General features: G+C 40.0%; 1 protein-coding gene across 2 annotated transcripts in view; it reads right to left on the bottom strand.

Moving 5' to 3' along the window:
- Nucleotides 1-17971, bottom strand: part of DPYD (dihydropyrimidine dehydrogenase) — a 329324-nt gene that overhangs the window by 11608 nt on the left and 299745 nt on the right. For both annotated transcript variants that reach the window (XM_063165647.1, XM_063165648.1), the window contains exon 21: nt 1600-1743. In XM_063165647.1, the coding sequence (XP_063021717.1) occupies nt 1600-1743 (144 nt within the window). The remainder of the gene's footprint in view (nt 1-1599; nt 1744-17971) is intronic.

The raw sequence follows: 17971 nt of genomic DNA, 5'->3' as shown, positions 1-17971 counted from the left end.
AGACACCACTCAGAAGTATTCAATATCTGTGTAAACAAATGTGTTTGAGGGAATTCATTTTCCTCTTCCCCTGCAATGGGCTCTCTTTCCTTCTTTTTAATCTGTCTCCTACTACTTGGATCTTTTTTTGCTTTTCTACTTGGAGTTAGGCATAATAAATTATTGATCTCAATTTTTAATGTGTTGGTTTTTTTTCCCCTGGTCTTCATGTCTGCTTTTCCCTCTTGCTAAACTTTTCCCTTCATTCAGTTTACTTGCTTTTGGACAGTTATCAGTTTTTTTGGTTTTCTGCTGTTTTCAGAAGCAAGCCATCTCATTGAAAATGCAGTTATTAGCTGTTGCTTCTTCTTTCTCTTTTTCCCTACATCAATACTCCCCCTGCAAGGAGAACAGAACCACGAAACCTCTGAGGTCAAGCAAGCTTTGAAAATGCTCATCATAGTGAGGAAAAAAGAGTAGATTGCTGTTCTTTGGAACTTTTTGTATATATATATATATATATATATATATATAAGAGAACCTCAGTACAAGAAGATGGGAGGGGTTTTCAAAAGCGTGACACAAACCAAAATAAGCAATCCAAAAACCTGAGAGACGTCTACAGAAGTGGCAAACTAATTAAATTAAACAGGAAGATGATTCAAAATTTCTCCTTGTCTGGTTCTGCCATCCTACCAGTTACCCTGGAATACTGGATGTACCAGTAAACTGCCATATTCTCTTGGGAATTATGTGGTTTTCTGAGCCACAGCTCATGTTTTATTTTATGCTTGGCCTTATTTTTTCAAGAATTCTTACACGTCTGCTCATGTAGATATCTGATATTCTCCCATATATGAAGAAGACAGTCAACACGGTCAACAGACACAATTTTCATACTGCTTTATAAATTATTTCCATGAGAATCTTGATTTTAAAAAAAATTATTTTTCCTATTCAGACTTGATGTTTAAGTAAGCTCTAAAGTGAACACCTAGAATAATTAGCTCATGCTGTTTCATTTTATTGATATTTATTGATTACCTAAGGGAAGGGAAAAGCTTCAATGTATGGATTATGCAGTAGATAAGGGTCACAGGTTTTATTTTTACCTTGACATTTACTCATTGTAGACAGTGGATCAGCTACTTAGACAAACATTCTCCAGCTTTAAAAGTTCAATCTCTAAACCTATGACACAGCTTTTATATGTATTGAACACCAGCCTTTGCCATTGATCCTACATGAGGGATGGAGGCATTTAACACAGTGCATGTAATCAAAAGGTATCATGCAAAACAGCTCAAACTGTAGCATTCAAGCTGAAAGAAATTCTAAACAGTTCTGCTTTGTTCTTCAAGGCATCACTCCTGCTTGATCTGCAACTACTGCTCCACTGCCTGAATATCTTCATTCTGAAAAATGACATTAGGGAAATACCTGAACACGTACATCACAAATCATTTCCCATCGATTTTGGTTAAAAGCTAGAAAGTCTGCATAAAGAGTTGTCTTTGATGCCCTCTAACAAGCTTAAAAGCAGTAATAACCAACTCAAACTGCTAGAAATGACTGTGCATGTCAACTGCCTATCACATCTTATGCATGTATTTTTGTTACCTTGATTGCTGGAATGGGTTTCTTCGGAACAAAGTGTTTTTTCTCAGGAAGTTCAGCAGCCATGTTCTGTGCCTTCAGTTTTATCTTGTTCTCAGCTATTATCTTTTTGCGTTGCTCCAGGTAAGGCCCAAAACTGGGCAGTTTCTGAAACGAAAATCAGTAAACATGATTATGTTTAGTGAATGGGTATGGTAAAAAGATGAGTCTGATCCCAAGGGTGAGATCTCGAGTCCATGTTGACTGCAACTCGCTTCTTATTCAGGAAGCTGAAATTGAAATCAGTAAGCCTGCACCAGAGTGAGAAGTGAATAAAAATCAAACATGAACATTGGGATCTGACTTGGAAATATATACTGAATATTAAAATATTAATATCTCACAGCAGAAAAATAGCTGAATTGCAGGTCAGCATCCAACAGTCTATTATTTCCCTATTGCATACTTGCTTATATATAAAAATGTATCATGTTAAATAATTCAAATGCCAACTTTATTTCTGTTTCATTTTATACTATATGGAAAGGTATCATAAAACTATCAGTTTACTTAGAAGAGTTCCACCAGTATTTAAGATTATTTGTATCAATACCTGAATAAATCAATACACACTTTTAAAAATTACAAACGTATTTGGCAGTGTGATAACAGAAGGCTCTTTTAACCTGTCAAAGTAAGGCTAACAAACACCAAATGAACTGAAACACATTATAATCTCCTAATTTTCCTCTATGTACCACTTGCAATCTTTTCTGGAACATTTAGTCCTTGAACCCAATTAAGCAAACTCCAGAGGAAGATTTCACTGAATTGCAAAACTCATGTCTCACCCAAGAACAGGAAAGAGCTGGATCAGATTTCCTAAAACATTCATCTTCCTGAACAAAAAAATTCCTTTTCCTTACCTGGAAGAGACAGACGGACAACTGTAGTGTGCCACGATCACAGATTTAGGTGAGTGAAAAATAGTAGAAAAATGGACTTTTGCTTGATGCAATAGACCATGCCCTTCCTCCCCTGAAACTAGTTCCCCATTCTGCAGAAGTATTTTATCCACCTAACTCAAGCCTGTTCAGAAACTACAGCAGCACTGCAGAAAGCAGCAGGTAGTAACAGGGGATACATCGCCTGAGCAGCTGCTGGCATTAATTCACGCTAATAATACAACCTCAAAGAGCATATCGAACAAGATACAGTACTGCTGTGCTTATCAATTTTTTAACAGGGAATTTCAATGTGAATTTTAAATCCCAGATTATTTAAAAATTTAAAAATTATTATTTTTTAAAACGAAGTAAATCCAGAAGAGGTTACCCTGCTCTTCTGCTAATCCTTAGGAGAAAAATTCCTCAATGACTTCTGTCAGTCACAGTACCCAACCCTGGCACCTCAGCTCCTTGCTATGACAAACAGAAGCTCCTTGGCTGCTGGGTTTGGGTACTCTGAGCATACAGCCAGAGGGTGATGTCCTTGAAACGCTCCCCTGCTTCCATGATGTGGTTTGTGGTCTCAAGACATTTTTCACAGCGGGTCAGCTCCAGCCTCGCCCTGTCCCAGAGCTCCCCAGAGGTGCTCCTGCAGGCTGGGACTGAGCCCTGCTCTGGGCCACAGCAGGGCAGGATAGGGGTGCTGCAGCTCCAAATGCAGAGCCAGCCTGAGTTTGCCTGCTGGCAGAGAGCTCTTACTTTGTCTGATCAATGGGAACTTTGCTCCTGCATGTCTGTTCAAGGCTTCCTTACAGGCATCCAACTTTCCTTTCTGTGCAGTTGCTGGACATGAAATGTTCTAGGACATCTTAAAATCAGGCTTTGAGAACTCCAGCAAACAACACTGAAGTGGTGGCCTTACATACTGAAGTCAAGTAAGGCAGCAAAAGCAGAATTATTGTAAACAGCAAAATAAGTAGAAGAATTAGAATTAGCAAAATAGTAGAAGAAGAATTTGTCTAATTCCAATCTAATCAATAGGCTCTAAAGCACACACACATAAACTCAATTCTCTATATGACTTTTAGAAAACCTAAAACTTTTTGCAGAATTCTAAAAATTACAAATTTTGATGAAAAAGTGTTCCTGTATGTCTTCTAGGCTGAATCAATTAGAAATATATTTTTGGCTATGAATAAGTAGTGGCTGTGTCACGGAGGAACTATTTCCTCTCCATAATTTATGTGCTGATGCCAACAACTTTGGTTTGAGAGGGCAGGAGACCTGATGACAAAGCGTTTTTGAATTCTTTCCTGTCTGGCCAGGAATTGAATTGCTGACTTTGAGAGTAGGTAGCAAAGCTAATTTTGCTGAGGTTTTAACTGAAGTAGTAGAGAGAGGAGACAGTTGTTCATGGCTTGACTGATTGAAGATCATCTTTGGGAACAACAGCCAAATCTTTGCAGAAAAAATCCTTTACTTTTCTATATGCCAAACCTCTCAATTTCTACAGACAGAAACACTAAGAATATTGAAATTAAATAGGTGATCTAAAGAAATGTGTGGAAAAAGAATCTATTTTTGTGAATAGGTGAAAAGTGAATTACAAAGGTTAATTAATTTTCATAGTTGTGAGATTGAAGTATTTAGAGTTTTATATCTGACATAGCTGCTAGCTGGGATGTACAGTGGGCATTTTGAGAAGTGTGCAATGCCTTCATTTCCATAATTCAGATGTTTTGTAATGACACGCATGCAGTGAAATTAAACCATTTAATCCACATATTTTAAAAATAAACTATGATTAATCTACAAAACTATCCTCCAAGCTTCACATTTGCTGTGCACTGCTGTTTTTCAATCAAGAATTTGGCTGCATGGAATTTAAAATAACTAAGGAACCATGTAGGTTTTAGTCCAGGCTTGTGCCCATACACAATGTGCTCCCTGTGACTTCACAGAGGCTGACTGTGTGCCCATACAAATGGCCTGGTTATTTTGTGTTTGGGGTCTAGTAGTTCACAAGCAGCCAGGCCAAATTTCATTAAACAACACTGAAAACCAGCAATCTTTTCTATAGCAATAAATAATACATGAAAATGTAGCCTCAGGAGCTTAGGAAGGACTTATTGATGGTTCCCCTTATGAGTAATGCTCAGACATATGGAATGTTGAGGAGACTGCTTATTGTTCAGAGCTGCGGTTTCAAACATTCTGCAGTCAAAGGCCATTTGAAATGGCAAAAAATATTTTAATGAAGTGTGTTACCGGATATAGCAAAGGTGGAAAAATGTTGAAATAACTGCAGAAGAGACGGATACTGAGGAGATTTTAAAATTAAATTGCCTCTAATCATTGTAGGGGACACCTTCCTGAGCACATGGGGGATTTAACAACAAAATTCCCAATGAAAGCACAAGCACAGAGCTTGGTGTGTTGATTTCTGTTTGCTTTTGTAATCTTTATACAATAATTTTATTTTTTAAATTTCCAGATATTCCAGCATCACTAAACTCTCCATACACTGGTATCTTTGTCAGACCAACATCTGCCTAGAAAAAACAATTAATATGAATATGTGGAGCATAGCAAATGCTTAGAAGATTGCAACAAACAGAGTAATTAGATAATTCTTGTCTACTTATATATCTGTATCAGTGATGTCTATAGCTGCATTATTTGTATCCATCTGTCTCTATATAGACATAATTCAATGTGTTTCTGTGTTCTAACATCAAGAATGGAGTCTAAATAAATACATTAAGTGGAATTATTTCGTTCTTTATAACTGCATTATTACAAAACTTTAAGCTTGAAATATTTTGCTGGAGTATTTTACAGAAAGAAAACAAAAATCCAAATCCTCCCCCCGCCTCTGCTTTCAAAAGCTGCCTTTTAACTGATGAACTGTATAAATCTTCAGCAACATTGTGATTTTTGCTTCAGTACTTTCTCCAGGGATTCATCATTGATGAATTTATTCTTACCAAAAAACCTAAATCCTCCTCATTTAAAGATAACAGTATCTTCCACTAAACCTGTCTCTATTCAGATATAAAAAGGCATTACCCTGCCAATAGAGAACTGACAACTTAATGAATCAACAATGAAACCTTAAGCCAGAGAGCTTTAAGGTGAGTAAGTCTGTTTTGATTATAATTTATTCACAGATCAATCTAAAGGTAATGGAGCATATTATGAACTAAAGAAGGTGCTTGTTTCCTAATGGCTAAAAGTGGAGAGAATCCTCCACTTGAGAGTGCTGCAGTTTCCATGGGCACACCAGCAAGCAGCCTAAGCAGCACAACAGGCTGGGGAACAGGGCAGTGCAATGGGCATCAGATGACCCAGACTTCATTTCTAACCTGGAAACTGATCTGATCCTTCCTCTGGGAAAATCCATGTCTGTCCCCATGATGTCGTCATGGGTTGCTTATCTGGGACCTGTCTGCTCCTAAGGGGCTGGATGCCATCTACTGTTAGAAGACACAGATTTCAGCTGGGTTTGCATGGCAAGGTTTTGGTAGTGGTGGGCTACAGGGGTTCAGGGAGAGGCCTCTCCTGTGTCTGACTGAGCCAAGGGCAGCAGACTCCAAGAGGGACCTGCTGCTGGCCAGGGCTGGGCCCATCAGGAATGCTGGGAGTGCCTCTGGGATAACATGAATACCTCACTAGCAAAAGGAATAGGAGGGAAAATATGGGGCTGCTACTGAATGGAAAAAGGAACCTTGCAAGGGGTTGCAGAGGAGGCTGAGATACTGAACAGCTTCTTTGAAGTCTTCACTTCCAAATCCAGCCCTCAGGAATGCTTGACCCAGGAAAGCAGGGAGAAGGTCTGGAGAAAGAAAGACTTCTCCTCAGTAAAAGAGGATTGGGTTAGAAACCATTTAGTCAAATCTGACATCCACAAGTCCATGGACTCTGATGGAAAGCACCCACAAGTACTGAGGAACTGCCAGAGATCACTGCTCAATCATCTTTCAAAGGTCATGGCAGCCAGGAGAGATGCCTGAAAACTGGGAGAAAGCAAACGTCACACCAGTCTTCAGAAAGGACAAGGAGCACACAGGGAACAACCAGCTGTTCAGCCTCACCTCAAACCCTGGAAAGGCGATGGAATGGCTGATCCTGGACACCATCTCTAGGCAAGGGGAAGATAAGAAGGTCATCAGGACTAATCAGCATGGATTCATCAAGGGAAAATCAGGATTAACCAACCTGATTGCCATGGCCCAGAAGCCTTTTATTATATTTTCTGTCCCCCGTCCAGTTGAGGAGGGTGATAGAGCAGCTTTGGTGGGCACTTAACATCCAGCCAGGCTCAGCTCACCATGCACAGTTAAGTGTCATCATAAACCATATATGGTCTGCCTCCATCCTCTTGCGACTTTACAACAATAACAGGAAGATTACTGTAAAGTTTCCTGAAACAGTATCTGCTTTCTACCTTGTTCTCTGAGAATACAATGAAACATGACTCCAACATTTCCAGAGAGAAAGAAAACACAAGGTCCCAGTAACAAAAGCAGCACCAGTAACAGCAACAAAATCTTGTCAGAATGTCAAGGTAGCTTGTGTTTCTTCTGGGAAAATAAAAAGAAAACAAACCCAAAACAAAAACCCAACAACAACAACAACAACTGAATTCTGTTCCTCTCAAGGTGGCAAATAACACATATTTTCATATTAATAGATATACAGAGAGAATATTTTGCACAATCTTTCCCCACAGGTAAACTGCTTAACTAATGAAAACGATGTGTGGCGATGGAGAAAGTGAAGCTGCAAACTGTTACCCTGCTAGACGTTCTCATTCTTTCAGGCATTCAAAGCTAAATTCTATACAGTGTCTGTCCCATACACTGCTGTGGTCAGAGCTGGCACTAGGGCTCATGTCAACACCTCCAGCAGGGAATCCTGCAGGATCCTCCCCACAGCACGTGGGCAGAAGGGTGTCATGCAGAGGATGGGATACTTCACTCTGTCAGTTTCCACCTGATAGAGAGTTTCTCGGGCCAACATCAGCTGCTGCAGCCCCTGGAGCTGCTGTGGTTGCATTAGCAAGAAGCCACAAGAACTTTGTCCCTTGTGTTAAAAGGGTTCTCATGGCTCTGTTTCCTAGAGCTGATACATTCCTGGCATCAGTGCCTTTAATGATGTGGGAATGCCATCAAAATAAAGGACAGAACACAACAATTATTCAGAAAAAAGAACTCTGCCTTTCAGTTGTTTTCAATTTTTTTGGGGGGACTTTTATTTGCTCGGTAAGCAGTCCTGTCTCAGTAATCTGCAATTACTGCCCATATACTTGTTCTGTAACCTCTGCTGCCCACAGCATGTGTATATACCATTGCATTTAGTTACTCAACTATTCTGCCTGCTCTTTAAACCATGATTATTTGAAGTGGGTGAGCTAACCCCCAGCCCTTCAGTAACTCTGAGTCTAAATAGAACAATAATGTGTGTTCTAGGAAAACACATTGCAGTGACCTCACCATGAGATATACAGTGCCATGCTTGAATGTGCAGATAAAAATATTATTTAAAATAACAATTATTTCTCCTTTTGTAATTTTTCTAACACTGCTACAATTTTCTCTTCTAGCTCCAAATCAGAAGCGAATTATTCTTCATGTTCTAACTCAAATGTTTGGTTTTTATACACCAAGCGAGGGAAAAGATTTTAGAATTACAGGCTTACTACAGTGCAGCAACAACTTACATTCTACAAATGTACTGAAGTAATAAAATATTCATCAACAAAACAAAAAAGAGTTAATATTTGAAGCAAGCTTAGACATTTACAATCAAAAGCCAGGATGACATAGATGATAAAGAAAATGTTACCTTCTGGGGTAAAGAAAAGAAGATACTGATACACATTACTGTGCTACTTCATGAACATCTGGCAGTCTGTCACTTAATAGACAACAACATCTTCTCTAAACAGAAGAGACTTGAATTCATCAGGGATTCCTGTAGTACAGTATGTGCTTAACTTAAGTACCTGCTTTCTGTGATTTCCATAGATTACCATATTCATGACACTGTGGAGTGAAAGCATTCTTCTCACTCTCTAACCAGAACATGGAAAAGAAATTAAAACATTGGCAGGCACTTTGTCTCCAGTTTGTTGGACACGTGAGGAAAGGACTTTCCACCCATTTATGCAGATGAAATTCTGTCAGCTAAGCAGCAGCATAAAGAAGATGTCAGCAGAATGGCTATTAACAAATATCTGTCAGGCGAGCAAATATAACTGTATTCAAATGTGTGTAGGAAACAGGAATCCGTATCAGTTGAGCCTTAGTGTTGCAAAAAACTTTTTTCAAGCAAGATTTTTTACTTTTACTGATACCTAAGTAAAAAAAATCAGTGCAGTATTCACATTTTCATGTGTATCTATATACCATTTATACATATATCTATACATTCAGTTTATGCACTTCTTCTATGAATGCTTTAAATCACATGATCACATGGAAAATGCCATTGGTAGATACTTTTACCCACCTTCTCCGAACTGAATGCCCCAGAAGAGAATGGTTAAATCCAACAAATCATGTTTGTTTGGATTTAACCATTCTCTTCTGGGGCTACATGTACTGATGGGATTGACTCCAGCAGTCCTAGAACTGTGTGTTTTCTAGACCCTTTCAAAGAAGCCTCAGGGATGCCAGCTAGACTATTAAAAGGGAAGAACAAATCTTGTCTTCCAACTATGACAAAGCATGGAAATCCTTGCCGCTATAGTGGTTACCAACTGGCCACTCAATCACAGATACTGCTGACCCAGCAAGGTGAGCATTAAGCTGAGTTTGCCAATTCCACTGGTGCTAAATGAGCTGGGCCAGGCACCAGGAGCAGCACAGCCCTGTTTGAGAACTCTGAGGGCAAGGAAGCTGCATTTAAGGTGCCTAAATGACCCATTTGAATCTGTTCAAGAGCTCCTCGAGCAACTCAACATTTTACCACAGAACCCACCAATTTGTCCCTGTGGCCAGGAGGAGATGAAAAGAGCAATATCTGCATCTGCCTTAGGTTTTCCACTTCCAGTCCAGCATCCTCTGGTGGAAATACAGCTCCAGACCCTGCAGTACTTATCAATAGTTTATGTGTGCCCCAGGGCCATAGAAAATATTCCCAGTGCAGTCAGAATTGCCCACCAGATTCATGCTCTCAGGGGAATGGGAGACTGAACAGAGAGGGCAACCTCCTCTTCCAGACTCTGGGAGAAATTGAGATTCTGAAAGTCACTCTACAAGGCTTTCAGTACATTCAGTGAAATGACTACTGCTTCCCCTGTGTGCAAAGAAAGTGCATTTCCACCACTACTGTATGTGTTTCAGCTGCAAATTTGCCTGTCAAGTACTTTCTGCTAGCAATCAAACCTTCCAAAAGAGGTAAGAGCCTACACTTTTCCCATCTGCTGGATCCTTTGCAGATTTTTGTTTTGATTTTTGTTTATCCTGTCTTTTTGTTTTGATCTACTTTTTTTTTTTTTTTTTTTTTTTTTTTTTTTTTTTTTTTTTGGCATGGAAGCTCCAGACTTATTACCAAATGTCTATACTGTAAACAGCGTATAATTTAAATATATCTAGAAATAAACTCCACTTTTCCCTGGTAGACTACACACTGCATAACTATACATATATTATTGAACTAATAGATTACTTAAATGCAAATCACTGCTAATAATTCCTATCTAAGCCTTCTTCCACTTCAGATTCATTGTAATCCATCTCTTATGGCAGATGAACTACAACACTTATCCTCCTCCTGCACAGACTACAATACTTTCCCTCATTCATCTCTTACACATGTAATCCTTCCATCTCTACTTCATACAATCCTAATTTAAATGTAAAGTATTCAGTGCAGACAAAAGAGCTCTAGTCAACTCTTGCAGTTATGACCAAGGAGCCTACTGCTGCCTTTCAGTCCTCATATTCAGTAACACAATGCCTTTCATCATCACCTCAATATCCTAAACTCACTAAATCTCATGCTAAGAGTCATAATACAAATAGTTCGAGCATTAATAGCAAGTACTTCCACCCTCAATAGTCAAACCTCCCACTTCAGTTGGCGAGAGGAAGGATGAGACAATGCTGAATAATCTCCTATGAAGAGTTTGCATATTCTGGTTTGATTAAGGCCTTTGAGCAGTTTTGAAAATGTGACAAAGCAACACATAACATATGACATTAAAAAAAAGGAATATAGCTAGATGAAAAAATTGTAACGGTGCAGTAAAGTGATAATAATTTTTATAATTTCAAGCTATTAAAAACTTTAAACAGATCTGAAAGGAAATAAGTAATTGCTAAACACTTTAAAATTATTATTACATCAATCTTATGAATCAAATATAAATAATACATTACAAAAGAGAGCTCCACTAAACTGACATAAATGTTTCTTATATCACCATCAAGTAGTGAGGAGACACCAATATGTAGGTACTAAAGTAACAGACACTACATAAAAACCAAATGTATAAAACCAGAAGAGTCCTCATTAGAGCCCAAGTCCCCCACAGTGCCTCTCTTGCATATTTATCTGTCTTTATAACAGCTAAAGTATCTAAAGTATCATTATATTCTGAATATGGCATTACAATGGTCATATATTCTAAAATGCTAATTTGATTAGATTTTCACTCAAGTCAATCAGAGGAAGAATTTGATTTTTAAAAATCCAACATGCAAATCATTAGAAACACAGATTACAGGCTTCCATCACTGTACTTTAAAAAACTATCTTGTTTTAAATTACTGTAATAGCTTTAAAATGAGTTCTGATAATCTTGGTACTGCAAGACTTCACTGATTTGTATGCACAGTTAGGTTCACAAGAATATGCATTCAGCTTGGCCTCTGCTATTAAGCAGAACCACAACCACATATTGCTTGAAAAGGCCATTCCCTTTTTCACTGCTCATGTGCAGTATATCCCTGCAGATAAACAAAGGAGATACATAAACTTTATCTATCACTTTGCACTGTGTACTCACTGTGGCTATTCTGCAGGTCAAATGGGTGACGTGGCACAAAAAACCCCAATAAATGCAAAGGAGCTCCTGTGCTGATCCTGTGGGTGAACACACGGGGATTTACACTGGCTGAGCCCGAGCCCTGTGCACTGACTGGGGGAACCAGCACCACGTCCCACAGCCAAGCCACCCTCCTTGGGCATGCACACCTGACTGCATCCCTGGAGCCGCATGGCTCCCATGAAAAGCGGCACAGAGCACACAGTGGACACATCCTTTGTGCTGCTTGAACAAACTGTCTTGTCTCCAGCCGCTCTGCACTCAGCTCCAGATAACAACAGCATAACCTCTTCACATGTAAAAGTGATCCTGCAAGCCCTACAGAGCACTGCTACTCAAAAATCTGCCGTACTTAAAAATCTCATCCTCATTTAAATTGTGAAAAAAATTATTTTTATTTCTTCACATAATTCAGCTTGTTAAAATTATGCCAGGTATTTATAGTGATTCAATCTACAGCTCAAAAACAAATCATCTGTGGCCATTTTGACCATTAAGACAGAGAGGGAAACAAAATTTTCTACTTAGTGCAGCTTCTCTACATTAATGCTGTCTACAACAGCAGTGCCGCTCTAAAGGTCACAGATGACATAATTTATGTTATTATAGATAATCCATGTCATCTGTCTGCCTGACTCTTTTTCTCCACATTTTTTAGAGGTGCTGTGTATTTCAATGGATAAAGCTCCTAGGAGAGCTTCAGTCTGAGCAGCTTACAAAGGCAGGGCAGGCACCACACAGGAGAGAATTGCTGCTTCTCCTTGGGAAGGCTGGGCCATTTCTTGCCTCCAGAGAACACTCATGAGCATAAGTCTGTTCCCAAATATGCAGTCCTGGTGCAGAGCACTCCAACAAGCCATGACACCCCTGTGGGGAAAACTGCAATTTGCTGCAGTGATAGCAGTGATGAGAAGTGGAGAAGATTTCTGTTGCCAGGTCATTTGTATGAATGAATGAGTCCAGGCTCCAAATGCAGTTTGGTGGTGGGACTTGCAGGGTGGTGCAACCTGACTGCAGCAACTGTTCAGTTGTCCTGATTCTGTGTACAGCAGCCTGGTAAGAACTCAGGGGTGTACATCTCAATCCCTTCCAGATGCTGGGCGAGGAGGGTCGCTGCAGCCTGTGGTTACTGAGGGGTTGCTAGTTCTGGCTTTATAAAATCCTCTCTAATAACTGATGGCCACTTTGTACTCATACCCTTTCCTGCCCTTAGGAGATAAGGACTGACATTTTCACTCGCCCACATGACTCAGTGTGTGTGGTCAGGGCCGCTCCCACACTGCTGGTGAGGGACGAGACTCCTTGGAGGGGCCCGTGTGTGCCACACAGCCCTGCCCTGCCTTGGGCCTCAGCACTTACACACTGCAGTGCTGCACCGTGGGGTACTCTGTACAGCTCCTTTATGCAGGACAGGACTCCAGCAAATCACAGCAGTTGCATTCATAGCATGCCTTTGTTTAGTAATCACCTCAGGAGACTGTACAGATCTGAAAAGTGTGGAAAGGTATTGTGAGATGGTTTATGAATCCCACTAATCTTCAAACTGACATTTTCAGGTGTGTGTCTATCCTGCATGGTTTTTACTTTTTAGGAGCTAGGTAATAGCCTTTAAGAGGTCAGCAATTATCCCAGTGCTCCAGGAGTCAAATGCAATTTCATCTCATTTTATTTCATTTTAGATTTATTGCCTTGGCCATTTCAAGCAGATAGATGAGAGTGTAATCATGATCAGCTACAGCTTTTGCTGTTCTGTTTCTGCACCTATACAGCTATGGCAGTGATCCCAGCCAGCTCCATTAGTTCTTCTTGCTGATACTGTTGACATTCTTCAACCACAGTTTTGATATCAAATTGCATTTTCTTCCACTGGTATCCACACTAAGAGATGCTCAAAAGATACTGAGGAAGTTACAGTCTGTAATTCTTACATCTACTACATTTGCAAATATATTAATATTGCATCAGAAACTGTAAAGTCTTTTTTAAGATGGAATGTACATTACCACCTGCAGGTCTGTGTAATGCCTTATTAAATTGCTAAAAGACCATGCATATGCACAGCTTGCCATCCTCTCTACAGCAGGCTGGCTGCCCATCTGACCTGTGGCTCTGCAAAACCTCAGCAGTGAGATATGCTCTCCTTACTTTCCCTTGCCTTAATGCCTTTTCTCTGAGTGCTGAGGACATTCTATCAATCAAGTGCCCTCCTGGCTGCACTGCTGGGTCCATTTCCAGCTTTTCTTTGCCTAGAAGACTTCCCAGACCTTTAAAATACCAAATAAATACTTTGCTACAGGGGCTCTTCCACAGTGCTACCTAGTTCAGCTAAGTTTTCTGACGTTTTGTCTGTAACTTTTATTAATTGTTTGTCCCAGTTTTGTCACATGCTTCTTTCATTCATGCACTTCATTTAGTTAAAAGCAAAGTATTTGTGAGTTATCTATACTTTTTGGTATTTAAATTTGTTCAGCTTTTTTTTTTTTTAAATCAACATTGTCAACATTTTTTTTTTAAATCAACAAAATACTGCTGGTATTTTGATTGTTTCTATCATGTACATTTTTGATTGTTTCTATGCTGTACATTTTTGTCAGCAGTTTCAGACTCCCAGAAAATGCCAACAAAGTCTCTGTTGTCTAGTATTTACTGATGTTTTAACTATCCAGCTGGCATTCAAACTCTTCTCTGCTTTAGTGCTGCTGCTCTTAGTTTAAAGTTCATGCTTCTGCAAACGGCACTGAAAGTTTATTTTTGATCTTGTGCAGTGCATCAAAGCCAGATATGAGTAAAGTTGTATTTTCTGAGTCAGTTTGTTTTCCTGATGTGGTAAATTTTTCCTTTTTGCTACTGCAAGCAAGCTTTGGCAAAACACTCTTCTTGCCAATACAAAAAATCCCATATGTGAGACAATGACCAGATTTCTCTCCTCTGCTTTGTGCTAATGCATTTGTGTTTGCACAAAATTTTTCCTTGTCTATGCAAATCTTTTCTGGGCAGTTAAGAGCTTGTCTCTACCCCACTGGTGGCCTCAGCTCGTGCCCAGGAGCCCTGCATTTCTGTTGTGCTGCTGCCTGAGCTCTGCACTCATGGTTTAGCTCAGACCAGAGCACACCTTTGACGTGAATCTCTTCTTTGTCCCCATGCACCGCACCTCACTTCTTACAGCAGCAGCTGCAGAGAGCACAAACTGCATTTTATTTTGGATGAAATGAAACCTGAGTGAGTGTGTGTGCTCCAGGGATGCAGCTGCAATGAGCTCCAGCTGCTAATGGGCATTTAGCCCATGAGAGCAGACAAGAGCTAGAAGTCAGTAAGAAAACCTGGGATGCACATGGTGTGGACACCAGTCTGCAGCATCAACCATTTCCCTCTGCAGCCCTGTTCCTATCTGACCTGTCTGTCTGCACCACTCCTCAATGGAAACAGAACCTCTGGGTGCTCCCATCTGAACCACTGCAACTTTGTCCCACCTACAAACTGAATTCAGCCTCTGGGATGCAATGAACTCATGGCATAGCTGCTTTATATCATCAGGAAAGACAGGGACTTACCATTTTTTCAAACCATCCACACTTGGATAGCACATATATACTAGTCACACCATACAGGAATATGTGTATTAGTCACACATTTATATCATTTCATTACATCCTATTATATCTTAGATATTTCTGGAGATTTTCTAAAAATTTTGACTTCTTTTCTTGGTTTTGAAGCCTCAGGCTGTTAGAGCTTTTTTCTGAGTGCAATTTTCACTAACATCTAATAGAGCTCATTTCTGTGTCCATCTGTCCATCTTTCATGCCCAGTCACATACTGCCATTACTTGTCCTTTTTTTTTTTTCCCTTCAGAGTCTTTTGCAAGATCCTCTCCATACCCACAGTAGTAAATCGGTGTCTGGGAATGTTCCTGGGCACAAGGATGTTTTCATCTGTCCTAACAAAGCATTACAGCATTTTTTGCCTGCTTTTGGCCTGTGCTGACTATCAGTGTCCCAGGCAGTTCCTGGAGAGCCTTTGGAAGTCAGCATGCTCCAGGAGCCATTCCCAGCAGGCAGCCTGCCTGCAGCCAACCTGCTTTGGAGACTAACAGCTTCTGATCATCGGCACAGGCTGCTTGGTGCCAGCTGGCCTGAGCACCTAGGAATATTCCCGGGTACATTTAATTTGGAAGTACAGACATTTCTGTCCTTTCTGAAGTTAGGTGCCTATAGGAATCTAATCACTTCTGATGTCAGTGCCCAGGCAGAATGAAGTACAACAGTGCAACATCCAACTAGCTTCAAAAAATGCTGTTCTCTGTCATAAGGGGCTCCCTGGAACTAGAGAGACAAAGCTTAATGCTAACCATAAAAGGTGTCATGGTATGGCATTATTTATCCCTGCATTTTTTAATATTTAAGAACACCTCTTTTTCTCTCTTTTTTTCTCCCCAAAACAGAAGTACAATTACAGCTTTAAAAAACCAAGAAAATGAACAATGTTCTAGCCTGACACAAAGAATGAACTGTATCTTCAACCTACTCTTAAAGCAAATTCCTGTGCCAGGAATAAATGGCTTGTCCATTCTATGGCTATTTTACACCACACAGGGTTCCTTTCACACTTTTTAAAATGCTGTTGTAGTCTTAATTAGGAAGCAAAGCAATCTCAGGATGCTATAGAGTTTTCTTTTTGATACTTTACTGATATCAGGGACACTGATACTGACACCAGTATGGACAGATCATAAAATTGTAATATTTTGATTTAATACTCCTAAGTGAAATGATATCTTTAAAAAGTTACTGTTTATGATTGCTTCCAGCTTCTGTAATATAATTTACTATCAATTGTTTATCCCTTAAGATGACTTTGCTTTAAAGTCTTTAAACATTTCCCCAACAGAAATGAGTAGATTTGAGGGATCCACTGGCTCATTTTTTGTAACAATGAAACTGATCTATGTCAAATACTTGGCAGGTCCCAATGACACTACTGAGAGTATGGATCGTATTTAAACACCAGCCTAGGCACCCAGTTTCCCTCTTCAAGAATGAGAAACATCTTGAGAATTATAATGTCTTACATTTTTCTGAAAATAATACAAACTGAATATTCAAAGAATGAGTCTCGGGAACAGAACTGTGAAATCATATTCATTTCCTTTCAGAATTTAATTGGGTTCCTTTAGCTTTTAAGTGTTTCTGTTTCTGTTCCAGAGGACAAAAGAAACCAGATAAAATGGACACTTGTTTCATATTGCCACCTTCCCTAGTAAAGGTTTTATGCCACCTTCATCATTAAAATATCCCAGCAGTCTCTCTTAACTAATGAACTCCACCTATCTTGCACGTCTCACCTGCTCTCTCATTCTCGCTCTTTGGTATGGACCAGGCTGCTTGGTTTTGGTTAAGATTTTAATGATTTCCTCCCTGTAGAAACAAAAGCAAGCAGCAACACAGAAGCACTTTTGCACAGAGAAGGTAAAGCTGGAAAAGTGCCTTTTACTGTCAGGGTGAAAGGCAAGGGCATTACCTGAGTCTGAGGTCCTGTGAGAGCTTGTCCCACAGCCGTGTGCATGCCCCAGAGCCAATCCAGCCACCTTACACAGCACTGTTATGAAAGTGTGCTGCTGAATATCCAGCAAGCCAAGGAGCGAATGCAGGGAGATATGGAGGAGCCTTCCCTGGGATTTCAGCACAGAAGGTACAAAGGATCTTTTTACTGACAGTGCTGAGGAAAAAAGCCAAGCACTGTTTGCTGTTCTGTGTCTGGATGGCTCATCTGGGACTTCCACCATACCACCACCACCACCACCACCACTCCTCATTGGCAGCACATGCAGGGAGCCAGGGAGAAAATGAAAAAAAATAAATGGAGGCAACAAAGGAGGTCAGTGCTTCACCTGAGATGGAAGGTAGATCTTTTCTTCAGTGAGTGCTGAACCTTGCAGCTGAACTGCTCTGTGGGAAAATGCTGGAAATCCAGCCTAGAAAATGGAGGGAGGATGGCCTGGTGCGCTCACACCAACTTGAGTCTCTGAGCAGACATGCTGCAGCACTTTAAACAAGCTGGAGACTTCCAGAAGATAATTACAACTGCTGCTACCTCATACTCTTCATTCTTTTACCTCTTAGTAGAAGGTAAATCACAGTAATAATAAATCTTTCTATAGAAATGCAAAGCAGAACTAAGAATGAAATTGATGGTGCAATTTTAATTTACCACTTTCATTGCTGTTAATTTATACACAAACACTCTGCCATAAGTTCCCCCTGGAAAAGAATCCAACTCCTTTCAAGCATCCCCCATGAAGACTAGATACAGACACTGAGTTTCATGCTGCATTTTAGTATGCCTTAAAGATTTCCTATTTTTTTCAAGTTGGAGAGAAGAACATGCTCCTGTAGAA

Source organism: Melospiza melodia, chromosome 11 (assembly GCF_035770615.1).
Source record: "Melospiza melodia melodia isolate bMelMel2 chromosome 11, bMelMel2.pri, whole genome shotgun sequence".
NCBI lineage: Eukaryota > Metazoa > Chordata > Aves > Passeriformes > Passerellidae > Melospiza > Melospiza melodia.
This window is presented reverse-complemented; position numbering and strand designations above follow the sequence as displayed.